General features: G+C 47.2%; 1 protein-coding gene across 1 annotated transcript; it reads left to right on the forward strand.

The window, feature by feature from the left end:
- The first annotated feature begins 2607 nt into the window (after nt 1–2607).
- On the forward strand, nt 2608–6232 carry LOC125538902 (2,3-dimethylmalate lyase-like). The gene is made up of 8 exons (XM_048702224.1): nt 2608–3001; nt 3444–3655; nt 4179–4460; nt 4557–4679; nt 5071–5221; nt 5293–5504; nt 5695–5731; nt 5864–6232. Exons 1-8 carry the CDS (start codon nt 2680–2682, stop codon nt 5992–5994), a joined length of 1470 nt encoding a protein of 489 aa, XP_048558181.1. The 5' UTR covers nt 2608–2679; the 3' UTR covers nt 5995–6232.
- The last annotated feature ends 5010 nt before the right edge of the window (nt 6233–11242 follow it).

Consider the following 11242-nt stretch of genomic DNA (forward strand, 5'->3'; position numbering starts at 1 on the left):
TGAAAGAAGAGATGCCTGACCAACATGTGAGATGGGCATACCTGATCCACTGGCAGTACGGACCTGGTCATGACCAGTGTAGGGCTGGCGAGTAGCCAGCTTGTCGAGCTGACTCGTCAGATGATCTGTGGCACCGGTGTCCATGTACCAGGACGGATCCACAGAATAAGAAGGAGTAAACCCAGGCTCCTGTGTAGCGAGAGCAGCTTGTTTCTCATTGCCTTTCCCGTTGTTCCCAATGCCAAGGAAGTCACGTTTGAAGCGGCGATGGCAGCGAGATGCCAAGTGCCCCTCGATGTCGCAGAGTTGACACTCAATGTCACCACCGCATGACTCGCAGCGCAGCCGCTTGCGACCAGCCGTCGAAGGAGGTGGAGCCGACGAACGGGGCTGATTGCCCGCGGACGGCGACGCCTTCTGCTTGGCACCACGGGCACCCCCGCGAAGTGCAGCATTCGCAGAAGGGCCCTCCGTGTAGACGCCGACGGAGCGGCGAGCAGCTAGGCGTTGTTCGGTGTTGAGGAGGCGCGCGTAGAGGTCGCGAGGCGGCATCGGCGTGTCACGTCCATTGATATTTTCAACAAGAGAGTCATAGTCCTCATCAAGTCCATTGAGAATGAACGAAGTAAACTCCTCGTCACGGAGAGGCTTCCCAATAGACGACAGTGTATCAGCCAAACTTTTGACCTTGTTGAAGAAGGCCGTGACGGAGAGATCATTTTTCTTGACCTCACCCAGTTGGTTACGAATGGCAGAGGAACGGGCCAGCGACTGCGAGGAAAAGCTGGAGTCGAGCGTGGCCCATGCATCCCTCGACGTCATGGCAAAGACCACCATGCCAGCCACGGAGGGAGTAAGCGAAGACTGAATGGCACCCAGAATAGCTTGATCCTGAGCGATCCACCGACGATGAGCAGGGTTGGACACCATGACGGAGCCACCAGCAGCCGAGGGCACCGGAACCATGGCCGGGGGACACGGCAGTGTACCGTCGACATACCCCTCAAGGTAGTGACTACGCAGCAGCGGCAACACCTGAGTACGCCACAGGAGGTAGTTGTCGGCAGAGAGCTTCACCGTCACCAGATGAGCAAAGTGGAACGGTCCTGGTTCAGCCACCGGCACGGAGAGCTGCGAGTCGTAGGTAGGCGGAGCACTATATGGAATCAGCGCACTGGCCGACGGAGGCGTACGGTAGTGTTGGTGATGACCGTGAGGCGCTGTAGGAGGTGCGCCGTAGAGCTGCGGCGACGCACCGTACGGAGCCTCGTAGGGCACCGCGGAGGACGAATCATACGGCACCGGCGCGACGTACTGCGACGGCGACGGCGCGACGTACGGTGCTGGATACGGGCCACCGTAGGGCACCTGGACGGGGGCACCATGGGGACCGGAGGCGGGCACCACAGCATGCAACTGAGGCCCGGCGTAGAGCGACGTTGCATGGTTTGACGGAGGCGCCGCAGCATGCAGCTGAGTCCCAGCGTAGCCAGATGCATCGAGGGGAAGCGGATTCCCGGCGTAGAGCGCCCGCGCAGGAGCGCCAGATGGATCGCCAGGGAGCTGCGCATCGCGGGCCGATGGAATCTCGCCCGATCGGGGCGTGGGCGATCGAGACGCAGGCAGGTGCTGCAATCCCGGACGGGCCCAGGCGAGTGGTGTGGACGCCATGAAAGGCGAGTCCATCGCCAGGGTTGACGGAGGCGGCACGGCGGCGGAGGCCGACGCGACGGCGGCAGAGGAGGCGGAAGCACGGCACGGATCGAACGCGTCGTCTGATACCATGTTAGATAAAACTAGGGTTTGGAACAATGCTCGATACCCTCACTGGGTACGGCTGTCATGTATATATAAGAGAGAACGTACAGGTACATGTATTGTGTTACAACACGTATATCTACAATATACCTAGTCTAACAGGGACAAGGGAGAAAACCAGCACAGTACCGTCTCGTCGTTCTCGAAGAATCCCAGCAAGGGAGGCGTCCGGTGGAACTCGCGGTAGAGGCAGGAGAAGGCGGGGCCGGTGAGGTGGCTGCGCCAGGGCTTGCAGACGAGGGAGGCACGGAAGAGGCACCCAGGGTCGTCCGGCGGGAGGAGGAGGAGGATCTCCTCGAGGAGCTCGTCCGGCAGCGTCGCCGGCGGCGGCGGCATGGCCGGTGGAGGCGTGGGTTGTGGCCGGAAGGGAAGGGGCAACTGCTGGGCCTGCGTTCGTGGGTCATTTCACAGGTTGAGGCCTCCTTTGGTTTGGAGAAATTTCATAGGAATTCTAGAAAATAGGTTCTTATAGGATTTTTTTTCCTTTAGAGCCTTTGGTTTATAGGAATAGATTCTTATTCCTACATAGGATTGGTTTCTATCCTTCACATTTCATAGGAAAATAAAAATGAGCCTAGACTCAATGGAAAAATTCTTTTGGTGTCAACCAAATGACATCTCGTTTCTTATTTCTACTCATAAGATTTAAGATACATGTCATCTCATTTCCTACAAAATTTCTATTTCTACGATAATCGTATCATATGAATCAAAAGAGGCCTGAGAGGGTTGGGCTCAACCAGCTCGGCGCGTGTGTGGGGGCGTGGATTTCTGCCAAAGTGGGACCGGGGAGGCAGCGAAACTGGGACCGGTGCGTCGTGGAGGAGCTGATTTCTCCAAGTGGGCAGTGGCAAACTGGCAATGGCGTGCTACGCCGCTCTCCTGCACCAGCCGCCCGCCTCGCCGTCCCCGTGCACCTCAGGCCGCGCCGGCTCCTGCCGCGTCCGGCCACCTCCGCTCCTCCAGCGCCGAGCCCCTCCCCTGTCCGCGCGCGCTTGGATCTCCCCGCGCTGCTCCTACGCCGCAGCCGGAGGGAGCGCCGGAGCGGGCGCCGGGGAGCAGCCCGCGGCGGCGCTCCGGAGAGTGCTGGAGACGCCGGGCGCCCACCAGGCGCCCGCTTGCTACGATGCGCTCAGCGCCCGCCTAGTCGAGCGCGCCGGGTTCAGGGCCTGCTTCACGAGCGGTACGTGTTCGCTCTTTTGCCTCTGCAGGACTCTCTCTCACACACACTCCCATCATAGTGGCATAGTGTACCATACTTCCAATTCCTGAACATGGCAACGGGTGCTTGCTGTGTCACCATGTTTCTGTCATTCTGTAGATTGTGAGTGTTATACTTATACTACCTCGTATACTCCATATGTCATAAAGATGATGAAACCTTATACTGAAGTGAGAATTTGCTCTTGTGCGGGTCTATATTGGCTATGCTTCTGTTGAGGGCGCTTTGATCAAGTGGCATTGCACATATCAGATCACCACAAGTTTGTTGTCACGGTCGCTCGGTCAGAACTTGAAAATGGAACCAGGGCGTAGTAGTTGCTTAGGGAACTAGCCCAGTCCTATGTAAAAGGAGATCTACAAGATTTCAATCTTGAAAAAATTAACAGTATTTTGTCTTTCAGGCTTCTCAATATCTGCTGCAAGGCTTGGATTGCCAGATGTTGGTCTGATCTCCTATGGCGAAATGATAGATCAAGGGCGTTTAATCACTGAAGCAGTGTCGATACCTGTAATTGGTGATGCTGATAATGGTTATGGAAACTGTATGAATGTCAAGAGGACAGTGAAAGGATTTATCAATGCTGGTTTTGCTGGAATTATTCTTGAAGATCAGGTATTTTGATACTCTTCCAATGTTGTGCTGTTTACTAAATTATCCAGCTGTTTTGCTTCTATAACCTATTTTATATACACAAACTATTGCATCACTGAACTAGAGTGCTTCACCTTCATAAGAACCTAAATGTCATTTTACACATATTTTATGTTTGTATGTAGTTTATGTTTTACGAGAGTTTGTATATAGTTTTAAACATCCTGGCTGTGCATTTAGTTTCATGTTAACTGTAATTTTGGACAACAACCCCTGCTACTGACCTAATAAGTCTCTGCTCTGGACCCTGGCTGACATCTCATATCCGTAGTATAGTATAATCCATATTCTAGCAATCAAGGATCATTTATCCTGATTTTGATCGATGTATTTAAAATATGTAAACATTCTATTTCCATTGCACTTTGCAGATATGATTTTGTTTTATATTAAAAAATGACTGGCGTTATTTTTATGATAAATCTTCTTATTCCCTTTTGATAACTTCCTTCTTTAGTGATATGATGTATATAGTATTATGAAGGTGTCACCAAAAGCATGTGGACATACACAAGGAAGGAAAGTTGTCTCGAGAGAGGAAGCGATTATGCACATAAAAGCTGCTGTAGATGCCAGGAAGGAGAGTGGCTCTGACATTGTTATTGTGGCAAGGACAGATTCTCGTCAAGCTTTGTCTCTTGATGAAGCGTTATGGAGAGCACGAGCTTTTGCTGATGCTGGAGCAGATGTTCTATTCATTGATGCCCTTGCCTCAAGGGAAGAGATGATGGCGTTTTGTGCAGTTTCACCTGGAGTTCCAAAAATGGTTAGATCTACTCTAATGCAGTAGTGTTTTTCCGAACTATTTCTGACCACCATGGAAGATTTATGTCCTCAGCATACTCCATGCTTCTTTCTGCAGGCCAACATGTTAGAAGGTGGTGGTAAAACTCCTATACTGAGCCCTCTTGAACTTGAAGAAATTGGTTACAAAATCATAGCCTACCCATTATCTCTAATTGGGGTATCAATGCGTGCAATGGAGGTTAGTTTTTTATACTTTGTACATGCTTCAAGTACTTGTGTTGTATTTGCACACCAACTTAAGAGAGATAAAATGCCTGAAAACCAACTCACATGTTATTTATTGTATCACTAACAGGAGTAGTTGTGTCCTAAGGGATCATGCACATGGATTCCCGGTAGAAGTTTTTGCCAAAGAAAAATAAAATTGCGCACACTCACATATAGGCGTATAGAGTCATGTATGTACCATCTTCTATGTCTTTGAACTGGCAGTTATTGTATGCTTCTTCCATTTGATGACATATCATTTGGGTACAAAATCTTCTGTGTATTCATGTTCAATTTGGTACCACGCATATGATACATGACCGCTGTCAATCATTAACTGTATAAGACACCCTGATGTGCAGGATGCTCTTGTTGCTATAAAAGGTGGCCGCATACCTCCTCCAAGTAGCTTGCCATCATTTGAGGAGATCAAGGATACACTAGGGTTTAACCGCTATTATGAAGAGGAAAAGCGATACGTTGCGTCACCAGCTCAATCATCCTTTGGGAGTGGTGAGCATATTCTCTCGTAAACTATGTTGAATATGAATGGTTTTTCTTATCCTGCTAAAACACAATTATAGGTAATTATGATTATACAACTGAAGCAAGCAGTTCAGGAGACACCAAGTCGAGGACTGAGAAATCACAAGAACCTATTATTGACATACTGCCACAGCTCTATGATCCTGGTTCCGCTGGAGGCAGAGGTCCTTCAAGTGGGATGTGGTCCCGCACACTTCGATTAAAGATTACTGGAAGAGATGGGGTCCAGAAAATTGATGCCAGGATACCTGTAAGAACCCATTTACAGTCTATTTTTGATTCAATAATCAATATGTAGTACTAGTTGACTCAGAAGTTCTGAAATTGACACTCAAGTGATTTTTCGCTTTTAGTAGTATCTGTGCAAATGTTCTATAATTGAGTAATTCTCATACTGATTAAAAGGTTGTTTCCTTCTGTTCCTGCTTTCTCTGCAACAGGCTGGATTCTTAGAAGGGATGACAAAAGTTATACCAGGTTGGTGCTTCTATTCTTGTTATTAGGAGGAACATGAATCTGTAACTACATTTGTATTTTCGAGATAGAAAGAAAAGAATCTTTGGTGTGTGTATGTTTCGTTCATAGATCATCTCCCTTGGCAATCTGCAGGCCTGGCTGGAACTAATATCATGGAAAGGCTTCGGAACGCGCCTATGGATTCGGACAACCCCCAGAACGGGCAGATACTGCTTGATTTTGAGGACGGCATGGGAGATAGGATCCAGGTGTTCATCGCGTGAGCGTGTTGTTCGTTTTTGTCGTCCCAGCATCCGATACTCAGACAAGCATCTTGTTTCAGTTTAGTAGTAGAAGCAAATGGTTGCTACTCTACTTGGTAGTTGGTAGTAGGCCCTTGCTGCCTACATCCAGTTATGTAAACTCTGCATCATACTGCATGCGTCCAGAACTAGTCTTCCTGTAACCTTCCTTGTCTCATGGATTCAGAAGTTAAATTCAAATAAAACAAGTTATGGAAAAGGTATTCCTCTATGCTACACAAGGATACAAGTACGACACTGAGCGCTAGAAAATATACACTCTAGGCTTAACTTACGTTGCCATGCTGGGAGGGACCCCATGGGGAGGGCTAGGGGAGCGAAGAGTGCCGATCGGATGACAGGGACAGCAGTGGCTGAGAGGAGGAGGAGAAGGATGAACTTGGGGAAGAAGAAGAGAAATGGAGGACAGAATAGCTTCTCGCTAGACTTCCGCCCGGACCACGGTGGTGACAGCGGCTGGGACCTGGGCGACAGCCGGGGCGGCGTCCTCCTCCCACCACGCGGCGCTGCAGCGGGATCATCGGCTACCCTTCCTGGCTCCGGGGATCCCCATCACTGCCATTGCCGGCGGCATGCAGTTCGCGCACCAGTTCCTCACCACTGCGCGCGCTCTCCCAACGCAGGCGGTTTACTTGTCCTCGGTAGATGAGGCTCTAGCGAACGTCGTGTCATTGAGATCGGCAATAACGCTGAGCAGCCGACGGGGACCTTCTTGCCGTAGGAGCCATGGCGTACGTAGGGGTGCAGCACCACGTCGTACTCGCTTGCCCCTCTTCCTCGCGACGCGGCGCGTGACTGGCGGATGCATCCTTACAGCAGCACGTTGGCCTTGTTTAATTGTATTTTTCGCATATTCTTATTGCACAAATGGGGATTGTTCTGGTTGATGTAGTGCCGTTTCTTTCTCTTGTTCTTCATCCAAACAGGATGGAGATTCAGGTTCACGTTTGGCATCGGCTGTAAGTATGGACGAGCTACTACTATACGATTATGCCAAGATGTTTTTTCCTGACATGCTCATATTAATGTTACATAATTAGCATCCTTGCGTTTCTGTTGGGTAGGAAAATTGCACATCATTCACCTATTACAGGAGTGTCAAGGCATACCCAAGATGAACTGGGTGTTTTTTTTTATGTAGTCCTGTTTTACATTGTATTGGTATATGTTATTATTTCCTTGAAATTGCCATTTTACCTATATGGATAATCTTTCTTACAACACCGGTGATGTATTTTCCCTTTCTTGTCTATATAGGCCATGTGACTTCCCAAAGTTTCCTGTCTCTTACAAGTGCAAACTATACAAGCCACGCTTTTCAAAATGTATTTGTCTCTTGGCAAGGTATACTTTTTAGACACTAAATTAAGGCTTGTTAGAATAGGAAAGATCAATCCCCTGAATATGTGATTGCAACAGAGAAGTCCAAGAAACTCAAAGACTGTCACTGAGGCTGAGAAGAATGGGCTTTGTCTCATACCAGCACTTGTCAGAGGGATGCTTGACAAAGCCATGTTTTTGTTTGGGTTCATCAATTTGCTTGGTGACATCGAGGCAAAGCAAGTTGATGAATCAAATGCATTCCAGCATTGATGGGTGAAATTTGTCTGCAGCAACTCGTGAATTTTCTTCTTTACCATCAGAAGTTCTTCATCATTAGCTTTTATGTTTTCTTCTTGCAAAGTAGTAAGCTCTCCCCTTAAATATAGTCTCTCTATTCTGACAAGAGCGCACCACCGGTTACTTACTTGTGAATGTTGTTTTATGTTGCAGGTTGTTTGAAAATATCTCAAATAGGGAGTTTTATAACCTTATTTACTAATATTCTGAATGGTGTTTTATGTTGGAAGTGATAGATGGCAAGCGAGCTATGGCCTCCTTCACCATGCTCGTCTCGTGGACCATTTGGAATGAAAGAAATGCATGGATGTTCTGTCACAAGAGTGCGCCACCGACCATCCTACTTGCCGCCATCGTCGAGGAGGCCAAGCTTTGGATGGCCGCGGGAGCAAAGAAATTAAAGAATATTTTTCAGGGCGAGTAATTGTCATGCCGAAATTGTGTGGATATGTTGTAAACCTCTAAACTCTATTCTCTTCTTATTTAATAGATGAGGCAAATCTTATGCCTCCGTTTTGAAAAAAAAATAGATGGCAAGCGATGCTAAATCATTCGTCTCATAGGTTTCTACACTGCCATGCTCATGTGTGCATAAAGATGGAGCTGCAGGCTCGTCTCCATGACCTGGCCATGTGGAAGGAGGCAAGGGCCTTCCTAGCTGGTCCTAACATGTATTTCATTTATCGCGTAAATTGTACAACCAAGTGATGGATCTTAATTTCTGCTTCCTTTTCAGCACTTATTTGTCGTTTTTCTCACAGGTTTGCAATGTTATTGAGTACTCCCTTTGTACTATTATAGTGTCAAAGAAACGTCTTATATTATGTTACAGAGGTAAAACAAGATCTTAAGTTTTACTATATTTTTGTATTTTTGTCCTCATGATATGTCATTTAGGTTGGGATGGTAGTAGAAAGACACTAACTTGTCCTAACGGCATGAGGGTGAAGGAGATGTCCCATGGGGAGGAAGAGTGGGTGCTTGGTCATTGTGGAAAGGGGGAAAAGGATAAGGGCCATCAATATTCAGGGCGAGTAAACCAGATGCATGCATTGCTTGACATCTAGGTTCATAAAAAGAACTATCATTTCACACTAATGTCTCTAGCATCTTTATATTGTCCCGTGGCAAAGCATGGGCATTCAACTAGTTTATATAAAAGAAGGAAGACCGAAAGATATCGGGTTCGAGTTCTACGCCTTCGCACACTGTTCTTACTCTTTTATTTGCTTTTTATTTCATGAACTGACAGGTGGGACCAACAGGACAGGGAGAGTGTTGCCACTAACCAGCCTTCACTATGTGCCATGCAGACTTTTTTGTTCATCGACGCATGCAGACTATTTGACCAGTCAACGAAGTGCATGCAAATAGAATACCAAAATTCGCATTCAATGACCTTATTGAGCGAATTCTAAAGTCCAATGACTATAGTGTGCTTCAGCCTTAGCTTCAGTGACCATCAGTTTATTTATCTCGCGAATTAATAACAAAAAGACACGTTTTTTAATGACTGTGAACGAGGTATGATGCGTCTGCCCATGCAACTGTAGAGCACACAGCAGGGAATCGAGCACGGCGCACTTGCATATATGCACGCAGCTCGATCCAGAAGAGTCTCGATCGACATGACTGCATGTATAAGCAAAGCGCCCGCACGAGCGAGCGGAGCAAAGTGAAGTTTGAAGTTAACCCATGTGAGCCGCCCCCGATAGGGATGCCCGAGGGTGGGGGGCACGTTTTTTAATGACTGTGAACGAGGTATGATGCGTCTGCCCATGCAACTGTAGAGCACACAGCAGGGAATCGGGCACGGCGCACTTGCATAGCCCCCCCCCCCCCCCCCCCCCCTTTTTTTCTCATTATTAGGCACCTTTGTCTTATTCCGTTTCTACTTGGTGTTCCTCCTCATGAAGTACAGAAGTCGTGTGAAAACAGCTATTGTGCTAATGTGTAGAAGCTGCGTCTACATCCGTGACCATAGCTTCGTTCAACTACACAACTTTCGGTACGTACGTACATCCAGTACGTACTTTGTCTAGATGTCGTGTGAAAATATTGCTCCCAAAGCTGTGAAGACATGTCTGTGCCATAGAAAAACTAGATTTCGCTCGTCCATATTATTTACCGACACGACGGAGAGCAAGAGGATAATAGTCCGCAATGGACAATGGTATTACCGACGTGATGCTGGTGGCTGTGCACCTGCACGGTTTCGTCCTGCAACGTTTTCTAGGGCAGGCTCTTTTCTTGCTATAAAAGTAGTATTACCAACGTGATGCTGGTGGCTGTGCACCTGCACGGTTTCATCCTGCAACATTTTCTAGGGCAGGCTCTTTTCTTGCTATAAAAGTAGTATTACCGACGTGATGCTGGTGGCTGTGCACCTGCACGGTTTCGTCCTGCAACGTTTTCTAGGGCAGGCTCTTTTCTTGCTATAAAAGTAGTATTACCAACGTGATGCTGGTGGCTGTGCACCTGCACGGTTTCATCCTGCAACATTTTCTAGGGCAGGCTCTTTTCTTGCTATAAAAGTAGTATTACCGACGTGATGCTGGTGGCTGTGCACCTGCACGGTTTCGTCCTGCAACGTTTTCTAGGGCAGGCTCTTTTCTTGCTATAAAAGTAGTATTACCGACGTGATGCTGATGGTTGTGCACCTGCACGGTTTCATCCTGCAACGTTTTCTAGAGCAGGTTTTTTCTTGCTATAAAAGTAGTATGGACTGATTGTATGGACTGCAGTGGAGTATCGATGCTCTTTTTCCCATGCAAGGCAGATTGTGGGGAGTATGTACAAGCACCTTTTTTTTTTTGCTTCAATCAAAGGTATTTGAGTTGGAGTTCATGTCACCAAAGCACCTTGAATCAAAGATATCTGCAGACTACAAAAAAACATGTTGCATGTAGCATCTCTCATACAACCCCACATGCAACATACCAAACAAAATTTGAGCTTAGCCTGCCTCATATCATGCAGTCCACCAAACACACTTCTCTACTCCTTGCATCAGCTCAACCAGACCAACATCAACCAAGCTCCTTCATGCGATGCAAGCTAGAGCTCCCCAAGGAACCAAACAGAATTTGCAACATCATTCTCAATGCAGTCTTGAACACTAATTCAGATTGGTAACCTGATTGGATTTCATGATGTGAAGCGCCCATATGCCAACTTCCCATTGTTGTTTTGGGTTGATTTTGCTGATGGTTTTTTAGTGCTAACTACGAATGCTTACATACATTGATGAAATAACTGAAAATGGTTTAGAGAAGTACTCCCTCTGTAAACTAATATAAGAGTGTTTAGATCACTACTTTAGTGTTCTAAATGCTCTAACATTAGTTTAGGGAGTACTCCTACAAAGTGTGGCGGACGATTCTCTTTTTAAAGTAACAAGCAAGATTGAAAAAATTAGACAAATAACTCTTAAGCATACTTATGGTCAGCAGAGCACGCCATACCATCTAGCATATCTTATGAAACTAATATTTGAAGAACGGTACGTAATAACAAGGAAACAACTTCAGCCATTGGTCAGTACCCCCGCAGATGATGGTATCCCATACAAAGCAACTGAAGCAAGTAA

Source organism: Triticum urartu, chromosome 2 (assembly GCF_003073215.2).
Source record: "Triticum urartu cultivar G1812 chromosome 2, Tu2.1, whole genome shotgun sequence".
In the NCBI taxonomy this organism is placed as follows: Eukaryota; Viridiplantae; Streptophyta; class Magnoliopsida; order Poales; family Poaceae; genus Triticum; species Triticum urartu.